The 18518-nt window shown below is 41.0% G+C and overlaps 1 protein-coding gene across 3 annotated transcripts in view; it reads right to left on the bottom strand.

Annotated features, from left to right (window-relative positions):
* Nucleotides 1–2632: 2632 nt before the first annotated feature.
* NUDT3 (nudix hydrolase 3) overlaps nucleotides 2633–18518 on the bottom strand; it is a 112397-nt gene continuing 96511 nt past the window's right edge. For 2 of the 3 annotated variants that reach the window (XM_057699295.1, XM_057699293.1), the window contains 3 exons: nucleotides 8575–8619; nucleotides 7320–7404; nucleotides 2633–4393 (listed from right to left, as the gene is read on the bottom strand). In XM_057699295.1, the coding sequence (XP_057555278.1) occupies nucleotides 4215–4393; nucleotides 7320–7404; nucleotides 8575–8619 (309 nt within the window). In that variant the 3' untranslated portion in view covers nucleotides 2633–4214. The remainder of the gene's footprint in view (nucleotides 4394–7319; nucleotides 7405–8574; nucleotides 8620–18518) is intronic. The other variant, XM_057699294.1, reaches the window with a different exon arrangement.

Below are 18518 nucleotides of genomic sequence, written 5' to 3'. Positions count from 1 at the left end.
GAGGCAGACTCTGGGGTGCTTTCCCACCTACTCCAAGTAAGGGAGATGGTGCCCTGATGGAGCAAGGTTGAGGCCACTAAGGTTGAGAGCTGCACAGCCTTGGAGAAATAGGTTCCATTCCAGCAGGGCTCAGAAGAAAGGACCGCCACCCCAACTGGGCAGTATAAACTGCACAGCCTAGGGTCTGACTTCCTTCAGAGTCTTCAAAATAAGAACTCGAAGAGCCACTTGCATGATTTAATCACCATTAAAACAATCTCCTCTTCCTAGAACTGCTTGAGTTGACAGTCCTGCATGTCTCCTATTTTTTGCAAAGATGTGGATATGAAATGCAGTTGGGACCAGTATGAAGCTATATTAACAACTCTCATTTCTCTTTAAGCAAAAATTCATCCCACTGTGGAGATTTCTCCAGGTATTTCTTCTAATTCTAAATCCACTCTCAACTGGGATGGGCTTCGAGAACACATCAGAAATATTGAAAATCAAACAGTTGTAGCAGAAATCACATTGTGGTTATTAAATCCTTTTTGTAAACAAAAAGAAAATATGGCTCAGGCTAAGCTGTTTAAAAAAAAGATCAGGTGGGAGATCAACAAAGGAACACAGCATTAGATGGAAATGACAAACATGTTAAGAAAAGGGTGTGAAACGCACACCCAGGTCCAACAGATTCTGACGGGTTACTTCTCTGGCTGAAGAGGCTCAGAGGAGCCCCCAGTGAGCACTGTATGTGGAGAAGAGAAAGGGGAAGGAGAAGGAGGAAGCATGGTTCTGTGGGGAACTTTTTCCTCCTAGAATTCTAGAAACAAAAGATGACTTTTTTTCTTCTAAGCAAGTCTACGAGACTTTACATGGGCTGACTCCTAACACTGAAACAGAAAATATTTCTCTGCCATGAAGGAACTTGACTATGTAACAATAAGTATACAAAAATCTGCAAATACTCTCAGAGGGCAGTGACCCACTCTGCTCCCCAGAGGCTGTGGAAAGCAAGGCCTCCAGTGCCTCGCCTTCCACAGCACTGGCAACGCAATGTAGAAGGCGGAAATCCTGCAGCGAAGCCAGCTTCTAGGCCTTGCTCGGCCTCAGCGGGGTGATACTCCCACACTCTCTGATCCCTCCAGATGGCCTCAGCTCAGACTCAGCAGTGAGGAAACCCTCTCCACGCAGGGCATATGGGGCAGCAGACACTTGTAAAAACAAAACAGTCAATTCAGTAACTTTTCCATCCTGTTATGTTTGCCACGAGAAAAATCAAGACTCCTGTTTCATGGGCTGCACTGTTCTGAGAGGCTACCAAAAAATCTACCGAGGCTGACTCCCGGTAGTCTTTCTCTTTATCTCTTACACTCTTACACACACACACACACACACACACAGAATCCTGGTCCAAAAAATTGGCATGATCTTACTACTGTTTTCCCAAGGGCTGCAATTCATAAACTGAAAACAAATTTTAATTAAAAAAAAATCCATTGCTATCTTTCTGCATCCTGAGCATGGTGGACTCTGATGGACGCTCTGGTAATAACCAGAATCTAAGATGTGCCTGTTCACTGTGAGAAAGAGACTTTACATCTGCCCTGAACAGAGAAACCCATTTCTGCCAAGCCTGAATAAGGCAAGTACTTGCAGAATTAATAGCAAATCAGTGTTGCTGAAATATTCTGCAAGTAGGGTAAACTTTGTGCTTTCCTCTGTTTTTCCTCACTTTCTTTGGGGGAGACAGAAAGGTTACTGCAACCATGCATCTAAGTAACCTCTCACAAAAGGGCTGTTGACCACACATCAGGAGACAGCCATGGTCTCTGTGGTGCCAGGGAGGGAAAAACACCAACCCCTGCTCATCAGAATCCCAGTGCAACAGATAACAGCACCAGTTTCAACAATTCTGCTGTTGGACAAAGCCTCCTTTTGTCAGTTAAGGAAGCATCAGCACAATCTCTCCAGTTAACTGCATTAATGGGATCCATTCATGTCACTGAAAAATACTTCTTGGCACAGTTCACTTTCCTGACCCAAAGATGTCAACAACCATCCAAACTGGAATCTGCAGGGTAGCGTATCATCGCACCAGTCCCGGGAAAGCGCCTTCAGGTCACTGAAAACACACAATTACTATTAACACCGCAGTTCCTTCAAGAGGACCGACTGTTTTCCTGCAAAGCACTTTCAATCCATATCATAAAGGTAGAATTTATTTGGAAGATTGTGTTTTGGGGACTCCATTTAGTGCTTAGTTGAACCTATTTTATAGTCCCCTTTATTTATTTGGACAGAACCTCAGAATGTTCTAAATCAGGTAATAAGCAGCAGTGTGTTCGTTTTAAGTAGGACACGTGAACAGTGAGTTGGCATTTAGACTCAAATCCCGTGGTGCTTTCTATCCACTGGGATCCTTACTTGGGGACAGGATTCCTTTCCCAGAGGTAGAGCGGTATCCTAAGGAAACTGCCGGCACTGCTTTTTGGCTCCATGTTTTAAGACAGAGAGAGAAGATACAAACTGAGAATAGATAGCAAAAATTAAAGTTCATCAACTGATTTCCCCAAAACGCTGAATATTAAATGACACAGGCCTACCAGATACATACATTTCTTTTAGTGGGAGGGAAGAGCAAAAGCTTTTCAGTTTGAGTATTTATTAGAATTTTTAAATAAGAGAGCTACGATTTTAATTTCACATCTTGGCTATGTTTTGACAAAGGAGGTGCCACTAAGAGTATAGCAACACACTCCTGTCCCAAGCCAGGGACTGATCAGTGCCCCCTGCCCCCCACCCCCAGTCTCAAGACCCTTTTCTGCATACTTCTCGACAAACGACACAATTGGCAAATGAAGCCAGCATCAAACCTGTATCAAAAACCAACAAGACAGTCTGCAGTGAGCCAATGCATTATGTAGATATTCTAGTAAATGATTAAGCACCCTCCCATACCACTTCTCAGAGGACGATGGACCTCTCACATCCCAGTGGGAGACAAATTTAGTATCTCTGAGCATGCTCCATGGTGCGATTACAAGTGCTATAACATCACAAAGACAAGCAAACATCTGAATTTTCCTCCTGTGTACTTTTCAGGAACGTAACGTGGTTACCCAGAACAGGGACAGGACTGTACAGCTGCACTTGCCAAGTACAGTTGGATGCTTCAGAGCACAAGGACAATATCCAGTTCAGCGCGGTGTAAGGCATGGATGCACAAGGAGAGAGGCCGCTGTCGGCGATAAGTAGCATTATGGAAAAAACTCCAAACCAGCAGGACAGAAACAGTGCTCGACGCTCCAGTTTTTTAGATAGTAATCCCAAGAATCCAGTTCAAATCCCTATTGTCAACATGTAGGGAGGAATTCAATTTCTAGCATTGCTTCTCCGGATCTGAGCTGAGGCCATTTGTTCCTGGCTTGGTAATAAAAAAGAAAATAGGTTTCTTCCTGTTTCTTTCTTGGCATGGAAACACAGCTTTGAGAAGAGAAGGCCATGAGTTCTGGGAGCACTATAAAGGTAGCTAAACTCTTCCCGTACCCTATATAGCTACAGTCGATGACTAGGGAAAAGAGAGAGGACAGGGAACCTTACCTAGCCACTAGCATCAAAAACGAAAAAGTAAATTAATTGTGAGGCTCTCCACTTCAGAAACACCCCGAATTTAAAAAACAAAACAAAACCTTGAAAAATTAAACAAATTCCTCTTCTAAAATTCATTTATTTACATATTATATGCCCAGTATATAATGTGTAGATAAATGCATCCTGCAGTGAAAGTGACTAACCTACTGGACTTAACAGCACATTATGGGACAAATTCTTGAAAGGTTTCATCTCATATTGGTATCTTTTAATTAAAAAAAAAAAAAAAATCTGGCCAGGGCTGGGATGAGACAAACAGGAACACTTCAGAATCCAAGGCAGAGGGAAGGCTTTTTGCCTCTTTAGAGAATTGTAGGGGTGTGAAAAGGGAAAGACATATCATGCACAAAAGTACTTACAAATTACGTACCCAACCCCCACCCCCTCAATAAAAAGAGAAGAAAAAGCCCCATCACTTAACACCAAAGAGCAACATTATCAATAAACCCTTTCTCTGCTGCCCATCATGCCTTATTTGAAAGAGGAGGCCTGTGAGGAGAGGTGAAAGAGCAAGGGTGAGAGGGAAGACCTGCACTTCAGTCTAGTTTCCAATTTCCATTTCTCTTACAGGAAATCTTCAGTCATCTGATGCCTGGCATGGAGCTCTGAGCAGAAACTGAGTATGTGGTGGCCACGAGCGGGGTGCCATTGTTGGCTGAGTAGCCTTGCCTCAATGTTTCAAAATACGATGCCTGCACCGGTTTGTGATACTGCAGCACTTTTATGGCATCTTCTATTTTAAACCATTCCCGCTTCCTTCCTGTGGAGGCAGACAGAAAAAGAAATTAGTACAAAAGGGAAGCAGCAGAAGGTTTCTAATCCTATAACTTTTGAGAAAATGTAGGAAAAAAACATGGAAGCAGTGGTTATCACTGCTTTCCTCTCCTTTTTTAAATGAAGTATAACTGACCTACAACATGATGTTACTCCCAGGTACACAAACAACATAGTGATTAGATATTTCTACACATTAAAAAATGACCACAATGGTTATCAACATTTAAAAACTATGTAAATATATTTTTCCTTATTTTCTTTTCTTACAAGGGTGATGCAAGCACACTTTATATGCTTCAAATATTACACAAATGCCTAATGCAGAAAACAGCTAAGAAATCTGAAAACTGAGGAGCTGAGAGTAATCGTGTGAAACCTGCCCTCCATAGAGAACCACTGCTAGCAGTCTCCTCTTGGGCTCCTGGGCCTCTGGGCCTTCCTCGGCTAGCATGTAAGTGCCTGAAGCCCAGCCAGCATCCCCATCTCCTGCAAAAATAGACATGAGTGTCAGCTTCCAGAATTACCAGTATGGCTGACTTACAGTCAGTTATTTATTTTAAAAATTTTGTATGAGTGATATAACTACAAAAAAGAAAATACTTTCTTAAAAAGAGGAAAATATAATCTCAATACAATCACTATTAACTTTTCAGTGTATTTAAAAATTTTTCTCAAATGAATGTTTTAAAATCCTTTAGTATTTTCTCTCTTACAAAAGTAACAAACGATCGTTGCTTAAAATTGGGAAAACAGAAGAGAGCATAAAGAATAAGATAATTACCTATAATCTTATAAACCAGAAGTAACTACTCTTAATACCTTAGTGCATTTGCTTTTCTTTCCTTAGTGCATTTGCTTTTCTTTCATCTTATTTGAAAAAGACACAGTTAGGTGAACAACTATAATTGGGATCATGCTTTAAGGTGCTCCGAATCCTCAGAGGCCCTGATGGAGTGCTCCTGTTAGGAACAGGAACGCTGAAGCTAATATGCTAGGCTCTAATCATATCAATGGCTCTAGTGAGCTGTGCAGCTTTGGGCAAGCTACTGAACCTCTCTGTGCCCCCACTTTCCTCATCTATAAAATAGGCAATAAATAATAAACAGTATCTATCTCACAAGTCTGTTGTGAGGGCTAATATGTAAAGCGTGTGAACAGCACCTGGCACAGAGCACATGCGGTAAGAGTTTGCTTTATTAGTAGTATTGCTGTTGTTGCTATTGCTTCTTTTCTACTTCACACTGTTTCTTAAGCATCCTTCTACGTTGTAAAAGTATGACATTTAATGGTTGTGTTACATCATAATATCTAGCATGGATGTAATGTCATTCACTTAACCATTTCCCCATCACTGGACATCGACAGTCTGCAATTTTAGTTATTATAAATAATGCTACAATTCTGAAAAAATCTGAACACTATAGGGCTTGTGATATATACTGCCAAACAGCTTTCCAGAAGGCTGTACCGATCCCCAATCCTGCTTTGGTGTGTTGCAATGTCGGTCTCACTACACTGTTAAACTTCTGTTTGTCACTGCCAATTCTTCAGGTGAAAACCAGTACCTCATCTGTGTTTTCATTTCAAATTCCTACTTTAATGTAGTTCTAATTAGTGTATACACAATTCTCTACCCTGTTTTCATTCACCAACATGATCTCATAAGCACTTTTCCATGGTTTATAGCTTTCATAAGTGTGTGTTTAACAGCTGCCTAACATTCCATCAGATGAATGGGCCTTAGATAACTTATTACTCGCTGACCTGTACATTTTAAAACCCAATTTTTCATCTGAAAAAGGCTCATCTGAAGGAAGGCTCATAGGCTTATTCCCCATATTTAAGATCGTTTCATTAGGGTCAATTCTCAGCAGTGGGAGTACAGGTGAAAGGCTTGTTTGGATATTCAGAGAGCAATGGTACCTTAAAAACTAGTATCACAAGTATGTGACTCCCACCTGAGACAGTACTCTGAGGACAGGGCCAGCAACACCACACTCGTCTCTGTCTCTTTTCCAGGCCCCAGCACCGGCTGTCAAGCAGTCTATTTTTAATACCCTATCCCCACAGAATGTATTTATACTTAAGCTTACTGCATTCTTACCAAACACAAAGCAATTAAAAGCTGAAGTGCTATGAAATGCCAAGATCAACAGTGTGGGAGGCATGGTGGCAAAGCACATACTAACAATAAAGGGAGGGGGTTTGGTAAGCGAATTAGAGCTGTTTGCCAATTTACAACAGAGATTAGATTAACATTACACTTTTCTAGAATATACGTTCCTTCAGAGCTAAAAGATGAAACCATGAGCCAACCATTAAATCACCTAAGTTTTTAGGTCAAAAGACATATATACACACAGTAGTGATCTGAGATAAAAAAAAATGGTTCAAAAAAGAAAAGAAAAAAAAGAAAACGGTTCCTTAGGAGAAAGTCGTGTGCACCTGAAGGGTAATGTGAATTTAACTAGAAACTGCTCCACCACTCTACACCTACTCTACAGCTCTGGAGGGAGGGGCTCACACCACCAAACCAACAGTCTGCTCCAACAGTATGAATAAGCACCGCAAAGAACAGCCATGGTCCTGCTCTCGCCTGGGGTTCGTGGCCAGCAGCGGGCCTAGCACTGTGCAGGCCTTGATCAATACCTGCTTGGAAGGATCCAATTTGGTTTTAGAAACAATAGGTCTTATTTCTATGGGCCACATTTCTAAGTGTTGACTACGTATCCAACTTTGGTTTCCTTTTAAACATTTCAAAATAGTACCTTTCATAAGTTCAAAAATGAACATCCTTCTGTTATTTCATTTCTTTATCAGGCTCTCGTTTGTGGTTCTGGGTAATGAACTACGGTGTGGCCAGGGCTGGTCGTGGGGGGATCTTTGGAGGCCATCTGGGGACAACTTACCAATGTTAACTGAGTCTTCCCAGTCTTCCAACACTTCTGTGACAATGAGCACATAGACATATGTTCTGTGCTTCCTCTCCTGGTTCTAAAGGGCAAAGAGAGAGGGACAGAGAAAGAATTTTTCCTTAGAGGGCTGAGATTACATAAATGAAACACTCTAATGCATATGTCCAGAGAGTTTAGACCCAAGGATTTCTTTTACTTTTTATCGTACCACAATCAGATATGGAATAGCACCAGCTGGCCTATTTAAAACATGCCACACTTGAATCTGAGGGTGAGCTCTTTGCCTGGGCTTCCAAAGCCAAGGCTTTACTCTCTTTTTCCCTTCTCCTTCCCCAAAGTGCAACTTCTCAAGAATACTGAGAAAAGGATTTGGTACCTCTTGAGAAAAAGGCATCTAGTAAATTTAACTAGCTACGGCGAACACCAGAAGGAGGAGAGACTGTGATGGGCAGGGGTCCCATCAATGCGAGCAAGCTGATTATCTCACACGTCTCCCCTCCTGCTGCTAACCCTGCTCATCTTTAGTCCCTGACTTCCTACTGTCTCCAAATCTGTACTCTAGCCTATGTCCTTGTTTGTCTCTTTTGCTCTAGTTACCTATCTTCTATTTCTCCTCTGTCTTCTCTACACTTATCTACCCCTCCTCACATCTTGGGAGGAGAGGAAGAGAGGTTAGAAATGGGAAAAACAATTCTTATAAATAATTCTAGTTGTTCAGAGGAGATTATGGGATTTAAAAAAAAAAAAAAAAAGGACGTTATTCGCTGCTGGTACTGTACTGTTTTAAAAACTTGGTGAAACAAAGATGGCATCTTTCCTAGATTAAGACTGTAATGGACAATGTTTATGCACCACCCCCCTTCATATATCGAAATCCTAACCCCCAAGGTAATGGTATTAGGAGGTGGGGGACAGTGGGAGGTGACTGGGTTATGAGAGAAGACCCTCATGAATGGAATTAGTGCTCTTTTATAAAAGAGACACCAGAGACATTCCTTCTTCTGCCATGTGAGAACACAGAGAGAAACAGCTGTCTATGCAGCAGGAAGTGGGTCCTCACCAGATACTGAATCTGCCGGCATCTTGATCTTGGACTTCCTAGCTTACAGAACTATGAGAAATCAATTTCTATTGTTTATAAGCCACTCAATTTCTGGTATTTTGTTACGGAAGCCTGAATAGTCTAAGGTAAAGATATATGTGGTTATTAATATGAAACCAACTGCACCAAAGATTTTAACAGACTTACCTCAAAAATTCCGATTAATCTTCCCAATGTCCCTTTTACTCCAGCCTGAAAAGTAAAAAAGAAAAATTCATACATTGACGTTGCTTACATTGCTGGTCTCATTCTGAACCTTCTTGACCAATTTGTAAAACAGAAGTAAAAAACAAGAGGACACAGCTCAGGTGGACTCCAGGTCTGTGGGGGTCATACCAGTGTGTCGTCTTACAGACGATAGCAGGGCATGCTCTGGGGAGGGGAAGTTCCTCTCATCTCTTCCCTGTCCCTCTCACGACTGCAAAACTGACCAAACAGAGCAAGATAATCAAGGTCACAGCCATAGCAAAGATATTTTGAGGTATGAATTACTTCACTCATTTACCCATTAATTCAACCAATACACACTGAATGTCTAATTTGAGCCAGACAACAGTGTAGATGCCAGAGGTATAGTGACAAATAGGCTAGAACACAAGGTCCATGAGAGCAAGACCCTTATCTGACCTGTTCTTGGCTGTCTGTACACGGTATGCCCAGAAGAGAGCTCAGCACCCGGCAGGAGCTCTATAAAGCATAAGTCAACAAAAACACAGACTGGGTAATTATGCTAAATGGCAGGTTTTATGACAGGAATGCACAGAGCATGTGATGGACAGAGAATTACAGAGAGAGGGGCAACTTTACACAGTGGTTAGGCCTCTGTAGTACATCTCTGTGGGTCCCATCAGTCCTTGGTGTTTTTTTTTTTTTCTTTCCTTAAGATTTGTGTCTTTCTGATGCATTATAGGTGACTTCTTCATTCTATTCCAACTTACTAATTTTCTTTTCAACCATCTCCCGGCTAGAGTTATCCATTTCTAGTCCACTTTTTATTTGATATTTTTCATCCTACTTGTTCTTTACATATCTACCTGTTTCCATTATGTACACCTTTGTTTCCATGATTTTCTGTTGTTGTTGTTCTTTTAAAATAGAAGTTCTTTAAGACATTGATGAAAGAAATCAAAGACGACACAAACAGATGGAGGGACATAGCATGTTCCTGGATTGGAAGAATCAACATAGTGAAAATGTCTGTACTACCCAAAGCAATTTACAGATTCAATGCCATCCCCATCAAATTACCAATGGCATTTTTCACAGAACTAGAGCAAGAAATCTTACGATTTGTATGGAAACGCAAAAGACCCCGAATAGCCAAAGCAATCTTGAGAAGGAAAAATGGAGTTGGTGGAATCAGGCTTCCTGGCTTCAAACTATACTACAAGGCCATAGTGATCAAGACAGTATGGTACTGGCACAAAAATAGAAAGGAAGATCAATGGAATAGAATAGAGAACTCAGAAGTAAGCCCAAACACATATGGGCACCTTATCTTTGACAAAGGAGGCACGAATATACAATGGAAAAAAGACAGCCTCTTCAATAAGTGGTGCTGGGAAAATTGGACAGCAACATGTAAAAGAATGAAATTAGAACACTTCCTAACACCATACACAAAAATAAACTCCAAATGGATTAAAGACCTACATGTAAGGCCAGACACTATAAAACTCCTCGAGGAAAACATAGGCAGAACACTCTTTGACATACATCAAAGCAAGATCCTTTTTGACCCACCTCCTAGAATCATGGGAATAAAATCAAGAATAAACAAATGGGACCTCATGAGACTTAAAAGCTTTTGCACAGCGAAAGAAACCATAAACAAGACTAGAAGGCAACCCTCAGAATGGGAAAAAATAGTTGCCTATGAAACAATGGACAAAGGATTAACCTCCAAAATATACAAGCAGCTCCTGCAGCTTAATACCAAAAAAGCAAATAACCCAATCCACAAATGGGCGGAAGACCTAAATAGACATTTCTCCAAAGAAGACGTACAGATGGCCAACAAACACATGAAAAGATGCTCAACATCACTAATCATCAGAGAAATGCAAGTCAAAGCCACAATGAGGTATCACCTCACACCGATCAGAATGGCCATCATCACAAAATCTGGAAACAACAAATGTTGGAGAGGGTGTAGAGAAAAGGGAACTCTCCTGCACTGTTGGTGGGACTGTAAGTTGGTACAGCCACTATGGAAAACAATTTGGAGGTTCCTTAAAAAACTAAAAATAGAACTACCATATGATCCAGTAATCCCACTCCCGGGCATATACCCAAAGAAAACCATAATCCCAAAAGAAACTTGTACCATAATGTTTATTGCAGCACTATTTACAACAGCCAGGACATGGAAGCAACCGAAATGCCCATCAACAAATGAATGGATAAAGAAGATGTGGCATATATATACAATGGAATATTACTCAGCTATAAAAAGGGATGAGATGGAGCTATATGTAATGAGGTGGATAGACCTACAGTCTGTCATACATAGTGAAGTAAGTCAGAAAGAGAAAGACAAATATTGTATGCTAACTCACATATACGGAATCTAAAAATGGTACTGATGAACTCAGTGACAAGACAAGAACAAGGATGCAGATGCAGAGAATGGACTGGAGAACTCGAGGTTTGGGGGGGGCGCGGGGTGAAGGGGAAGCTGAGACGAAGCGAGAGAGTTAGCACAGACATATATATACTACCAACTGTAAAATAGATAGCCAGTGGGAAGTTGTTGTATAACAAAGGGAGTCCAACTCGAGGATGGAAGATGCCTTAGAGGACTGGGACGGGGAGGGTGGGGGGGACTCGAGGGAGGGTGGGGGGGGAGTTGAGGGAGGGAGGGAATACGGGGATATGTGTATAAAAACAGATGACTGAACTTGGTGTACCCCCCAAAAAATAATAAGTAAATAAATTTAAAAAAAAAAGAAAAAAAAAATCTAAGGACGAACTACTTTCAAAAATAAATAAATAAATAAATAAATAAATAAATAAATAAATAAATAAATAAATAAATAAAATAGAAGTTATTCCTTTATTTACTTTTTGAACATCCTGAACACATTTAAGTTCTTTGTCAGGTCATGTTATAAAATTCATTTCACCTGAAGTATATTCACATTCCAACGGTGAAGGGCTTACTTGTGATGCTGCTCTCACTAGGCTCTCCAGAGCCAGGTCTTAAAGTGATAATTTAGGGTTCCTGCTTCAAATAATATAGGGAATACTGTAGATAGAGCCCCATCCTTTACTGTGCACTGCATCTGCATCCTCTCCCTACCTAGGCCCATATCTTTCTAAAAGTCTCAGCTCCTGGTGCCCCTTCCATTGGGCACTTAGCTTTTCCCTTACTCCAACAACCACCAGCCACATAAGGCCATGCAGGCTGCAACTTTCCTCTGCTGTTCTGCAATTCTGTTCTGTTCCTTTTTTGTTAACATGTTTTATTAAATTTTTAAAATTTACTTATTTTTTAAAATTTATTTATTTATTTATGGCTGCGCCAGGGCTTAGTTGTGGCAGACAGGATCTTCCATTGTGGCATGTCAGCTCTTAGTTGCAGCACATGGACTCTTAGTTGCGGCATGCATGTGGGATCCAGTTCCCCGGCCAGGGATTGAACCCAGGCCCCCTGCATTGGGAGCGTGGAGTCTTACCCATTGGACCACCAGCAAAGTCCCGATACTGCTGTTTCTGATCTATAGAGGCAACCACTTTGCTTTTGAGTCAGGCTATGTCTTTTTAGCTTTTCCCTTTTATATCTGTCTCTGCTAGGAGCAGAAGGGGAGAGAGGTGAGGGAAAGATTTCCCAGGAAATGCCTGGGAGATGCAGTAATTTGTTTTCTATTATAACTGCCGTGTTATTTTGTACAATACATTAAAAATTAAGGCAAATATACTTTCTAAAGACAGTAGGTGCTCAATAAGTTTGTACAGCATGAACAAAAATTTTAAATAAGTACTCCAAAAGTTCTTTAGAGATATTCAATAATAGAAACAACAGAAGCCAATTTAAAAGCCTAGATTCCTGGGTGAGCTATATTTTGAAATTAATTTTTGCTAATTATCTGTCAAGGAATTATTTTCCTTTCTCTTGCCAACATGCCAACATGTTTCTTTTCCCATTCTTTTCCCATCCATTCTTTTCCCCATGTGGCTTTTGGTCTACTTGAATGGAAATGTGTACCTTTTCTTATTTAAATTACTTTTCTACATTTTTAGAAATAATTGCACTCCACAGCCAGCTAAGACTAGATAGACTGTACTTCATGAATTAAACAATGAAACTGCCTGAGCAAGTGGGACAAGCTGGCAGGCTATTCTCATCTGGAAAGCCAATGTTGTCCTCCGATCCTAGGAGCCCAAACACGCTCAGATCAGCTCCTGAGATGTGTCCACCTGTGCTCTTGCCACAGGTCTCCACTGACAAGGCCTGGGAGTAGAGCTGTCAGGCTTCGGGGGAGGGAGGCCCGGGGTGGGTTGGGGGAGGGGAGGCGGCACAAGGAAAGATTCACAGAGGTTCATAGAAGACTTCATTCACATTTCTCTTCTGCAAAGTGGAGAAGGGGTTCTCTTCAGCAGTTACTGTTCAATTATTTATTTTTCTTAAAGAAAACAAGAGGGCAGAAAAGGAAATAATCTCCAAATTTTAAGGGCATAAATCAACATTATGACAATACAATTTATTTAAAACTTTTCATTATAATAATCTCTGCATTCAATACAAACATGTATCTATGATTTACTCTGTCAGAGGCAGTTGAGAAAAATATAAAAGCCTTTTTATTAATGAAACAGGTGCATTTTTACAGTCTAGAGTAAATCAAATAATGCTGTCATCTATACACTGAAATTCACTGGCATTTGTTTTCACTTCTAATCAACAATAGTTTTGTTTGCTCCTTAAATGTTTCTTTCAAGTTTTACTCTTAGGAGATCTACTTGGGAGAATTCTATCTAAGGTGATTCTACCAATGATTATCTATGGTAAAAAGCAAAGAAATATTCCTATATTTATCAGTTTTTAAAATTGGGCTTTAGCAGTTTTCTTAGGAGGAGGCTCCTCTTCTGTAAGAAAGAGGATTTCATTTCTTTAATGCCACAGTGCTGATAAGAGGAAGATTCCTCATAGGCAAAAAGGTTCTCTGAGCCAGAGTTCATTGTAACCATTTTAATTTTTCACAATCTTCCACAGTGCAACTTTCATATCGTAGCTCTCCTCAAATGCTGCCACAAGCAATTGGAGAGATATTTTTATCTCTCACATGATTCTTGCACACAGGTTGGGGTAGGTGTCAGGGTCACATCTGGCAGATTATTTGGCTCAGACATTTGGGGATAACACTTGATTCAGGGTATATGTAAGTTTGGTCCAGTGAGGGTACTGTTTTTCTCAAAATCATATGAAAGCAGTTACAGTTTCTGTCTGTATTGTCAAAAGCCCCTAACCCAGAGACGTCTTTACTTGAAAGCCCAACTTCGCTAATAGTAAGAATTCTAAATAAAATATCTATTGCTCTTCATTATTCAACCAAATGCAGGTGAGTGCTTTCTTGAACTTCAAAGTATACAATATCAATTCTAATATTTGAGGTCTTGTTAACAAAAATTATCTGAGCAACTGCCTACTTTTTAAAAAGGAAAAAAAGCAAATGTCTTTTTTCCTTCTGGGGTGTTTTACTGAGATTAGAAGTATTATATTTATCTGGAAAGGGCTGGACTGACTAGGCACACTCCAGTACCCCCTCTTTCCTTCTAGCAGTCTCCCAAGGTATGTACTTGAGGCCTGGGCAGAGGCACTGATAAGATGGGCCTTTGAACCTGCCCCTAAAATTATCTCCCACCACAAAGATCCCTGGCTTTGTTGCTTAGTTTGGATGGGCATAGAGTGTACCATCACCTTCTTAAACCAATTTTTCACTCTCAGGTGCACATTGTGGCAGACAGATGGCTATCTAGCCCACAAGAATTCTCCCTTCTTCCTTGCTACCAGTAAGACCCAGATTCTGTTCAGGTGAGAGCTGTGGCACACTTGGAACTGCATAGGAGTTCTGCTGCCCTCTGCAGTGACAAGTTTAGGGGTGCTGTGTGTGACCCAATTCTGGGTCAATGGCTCCTGAGAGGATGTTTTTCAGAGGCTTCTGGGAAAGATTTCCCATCATGATAGAAAGAGCCATACAAAAAGAAACCCTATACCCCCTTGCTTGTCAGGTGGGGATCTGAAACTTGGAGCTGCAACAGTCATCTTGTGATCGTAAGGGTAAGGCCTAGAAAATCAATGAGAACTGAACCAAAGTCCTGACTGCTAAGCTGCAACAGGGTAATGGTCAACCCCTGGACCTCTTATGTGAGAAAAATAACCGGTGCTGTTAAAGCCACTTTGAGTCAGGTGTGCTGGACCTGTATCTGAAAGCTTCCTGCTACTTCCCTTGCTTTAAAAGACAGCTCTAGGACTTCCTTGGTGGTACAGTCGTTAAGAATCCACCTGCCAAAGCAGGGGACACGAGTTTGAGCCCTGGCCCAGGAAGATCTCACATGCCGCGCAGCAACTAAACCTGTGCACCACAACTACTGAGCCTGCGCTCTAGAGCCCGAGCGTCACAACTATTGAGGCCTCATGCCACAACTACTGAAGCCCTTGTGCCTAGAGCGCATGCTCCACAACGAGAAGCCACCACGAAGAGAAGCCACCGCACACAATGAAGAGTAGCCCCCTCTCACCGCAACTATAGAAAGCCCAGGCAGCAACAAAGACCCAATGCAGCCAATAAATAAATTAAAAAAAAAAAAAAAAAAAAAAGGCAGCTCTCTGAGGAAGACTGCATATCCCAAAAGAAACATCCTGAACATTCAGGGAGCTGTAGCATAAAATCTTCCTCTATTAAAGCAATAAGCCCAGGCCCAAAAGGAGCTCAGGGGAAAAACTGTAGTGCAAGCGTCTGTATGAGGAAACCTATGAAAAAAATATAACTTTCACATAACTTTTTGGTATCCACCAAATCTAGCAATTATAGAAGGGAAGAATCACAGTGAAGACAGATGGAAGTAGATGAGAAGCCAGTATAAGTCCAGTGAAATCCCATCCCAGGGTTTTTTGTTTTGCTTTTTAAATGAAATATTTCAAATATCAAAAAAGTAAAGAAAATAATAAAATCAGCATTCAGGTAGCCACTAACCATTTTTGTCAAATAATAATGTATCATTTTGTGTCATTTCTTTTTCTTAAGAAATAAAACTACCAGTACAACAGAAGCCTCCTGTATATTTCCCAACCCCTGCCAGAAGTAACTAACTAGTAGTCACCTAAATTTGGTGTTTATTATTCGATTGTATGTTTTTACACTTCTGCTACTTAGGTATATATCCACTGGTAATGGTATACAGTATTTCCTGCATGTTTCTCTACTTGATTAAAAAAAAGGATTATACTTTCTGCAACTTTTCCCTCTTGAATATCATGTTTCTGAGTTTTAGCTATATTGATACATGTGGTTTTAGTTAATTCATTCTAATTGTTGATCAATAACTTTAGAGAATTTATCACAATTTATTAATCCATTCACTTGTTGGTAGAGGTTTAGTCATGCTATTATAAAAAACACTGCCAAAAAAAAGAACTTCTCTTATAGATACCTTTGTTACTTACCAGGTGTGGGAGTTTCTCTAAGATCTATAGCTAAGTGTCAAATTTCTGAGTCACAGGGTAAAAGTACCTCCAATTTTCCCACTTATTATCAGGTTGCTCTCTGGAGTAGATTAGCTGCAGAAATGGCTGCAATTCTCTACTTCTCCCTATATCCATGTCCCTTTTTTTTTTTTTTTTTTTTTCGCTGCACCACGTGGCTTGTGGGATCTGAATTCCATGATCAAGGACTGAACCTGCACCGTCCTAACCACTGGATTGCCTGGCAACTCTCTGTATCCATGTCCTCTGAAATGTAATTTTGTATCTTTTCCTATCAAGAGACAGAATCTATTTACCCACCCCTGGCCTCCTGACTTGCTTTGCTTGCAACAAAATGCAGAAGGATGGTGTACCAGTTCCAAGCCTTGGCCTCAAGAGGCCTTGCAGTTTCCACTTTTTCTCTTGGAAGCCTGCCGCTCCCATGTAAGCTACTCTCCTAAAGGATGAAAGACCAGTCTCAGCTGAGGATATCACAAAACAGCCTATAGCCAGCTAACCTCTAAAGTGAGTTAGCCTAGCCAAGATCACCACAACTGCTGGCTCAATGCAGAGCTGGGTGTAGATATCTGAGTAGTCCAGCTGACACAAGAAGCTGACCCATGGGCTTGTGAGCGATAATTAATACTTACTTACTTTTAAAATTTTTATTTTTTATATTTTTTGGCTGTGTTGGGTCTTCACTGCTGTGCACGAGCTTTCTCTTGTTGTGGCAAATGGGAGCTACTCTTCATTGTGGTGTGCGGGCTTCTCGTGGTGACTGCTCTTGTTGTGAAGCATGGGCTCTAGGCATGTGGGCTTCAGTAGTTGCGGCTCGTGGGCTCTAGAGGCACAGGCTCAGCAGTTGTGCCACATGAGCTTAACTGCTCCATGGCAAGTGGGATCTTCCCGGACCAGGGCTCAAACCCATGTCCCCTGCACTGGCAGGCAGATTCTTAACCACTGCGCCACCAGGGAAGTTCCAATACTTATGTTTTTAAGCCACTGAATTTTGGGATAGTTTGTTTTATAGCAGTAACCAACTGATAAATTCTCCAAGTATATAGGCAGTGTACAAGTTCTCTTCATTCTTGTTCCTCTTTAACATTGGTATTTGTTATTAGCTTTTTAAAAACTGTGGGTCAACATAATGAGTGTAAAATTATAATGTGTAATTTTAAAACTGGAATTGTGCACCCTTCCTATTTTAATGAACATTCAGATTTCTTATTCTGGGAATTCATACTTTTTATTCATTTTTCTTATGTGTTCATTGACCACCTTAATGACCTTCAGAAAATATTCTTCTTTTAAATTAAGGCAAATTCCTGTTACATTTATTTATTTATAGAACTCCTTTCTTTCTCCCTTTATTTTTTGGCTGTGTTGGGTCTTCATTGCTGCACACGGGCTTTCTCTAGTTGCGGTAAGCAGGGGCTACTCATTCCAGTGGCTTCTCTTGCTGTGGAGCATAGGCTCTAGGCGTGCAGGCTTCAATAGTTGTGGCTCATGAGCTTAGCTGCTCTGCAGCAAGTAGGATCTTCTTGGATTAGGGATCGAATCCATGTCCCCTGCATTGACAGGAGGATTCTCAACCACTGCACCATCAGGGAAGTCCCAGAAATTATTTATATCTTATCCTCAGTGGTAAATACTTTCTCCCGATCTGGCACTTGTCTTTTATCTTTACTTTTTTTTTTTTTTACCTTAAGGGTGACTATTTTTATTATTTAGTTTTTACTTTAAAAAAAAATCTTTACTTTAAAAAAAAATTTATTTTATTGGCTATGTTAGGTCTACACTGCTGCACACACGGGCTTTCTCTAGTTGTGGCGAGCAGGGGCTACTCTTCGTTGTGCTGCGTGGGCTTCTCATTGTGGTGGCCTCTCTTGTTGTAGAGCATGAGCTCTAGGCACGTGGGCTTCAGTAGTTGCGGCACATGGGCTCAACAGTTGTGGCTCACGGGCTCTAGAGCACAGGCTCAATAGTTGTGGCACATGGGCTTAGTTGCTCCGCAGCATGTGGTATCTTCCTGGGGCAGGGATCAAACCCATGTCCCGTGCATTGGCAGGCGGACTCTTACCCACTGCACCACCTAGGGAGTCCAATATCTTTATTTCTGATGTCCTTCGCTAAACATGTTTTTACCAGACACTGCTGATTTTACTTCTCTTTTCCTTTGTGTGTGTTTAATATCTTTTTTAAAAAATTAATTAATTAATTATTGCCTGCATTGGGTCTTTATTTGCTGCATGCAGGCTTCCTCTAGTTGTGGTGAGCAGGGGGCTACTCTTCATTGCAGTGCATGGGCTTCTCAGTGCGGTGGCTTCTCTTGCTGAGGAGCATAGGCTCTAGGCACGCGGGCTTTAGTAGTTGTGGCTCACTGGCTTAGTTGCTCCATGGCATGTGG

The sequence above is a fragment of the Hippopotamus amphibius genome, chromosome 11 (genome assembly GCF_030028045.1).
Source record: "Hippopotamus amphibius kiboko isolate mHipAmp2 chromosome 11, mHipAmp2.hap2, whole genome shotgun sequence".
Taxonomy (NCBI): Eukaryota; Metazoa; Chordata; class Mammalia; order Artiodactyla; family Hippopotamidae; genus Hippopotamus; species Hippopotamus amphibius.
Note: the sequence above shows the minus strand (reverse complement) of the source record. Positions and strands in the feature narration are given on the sequence as shown.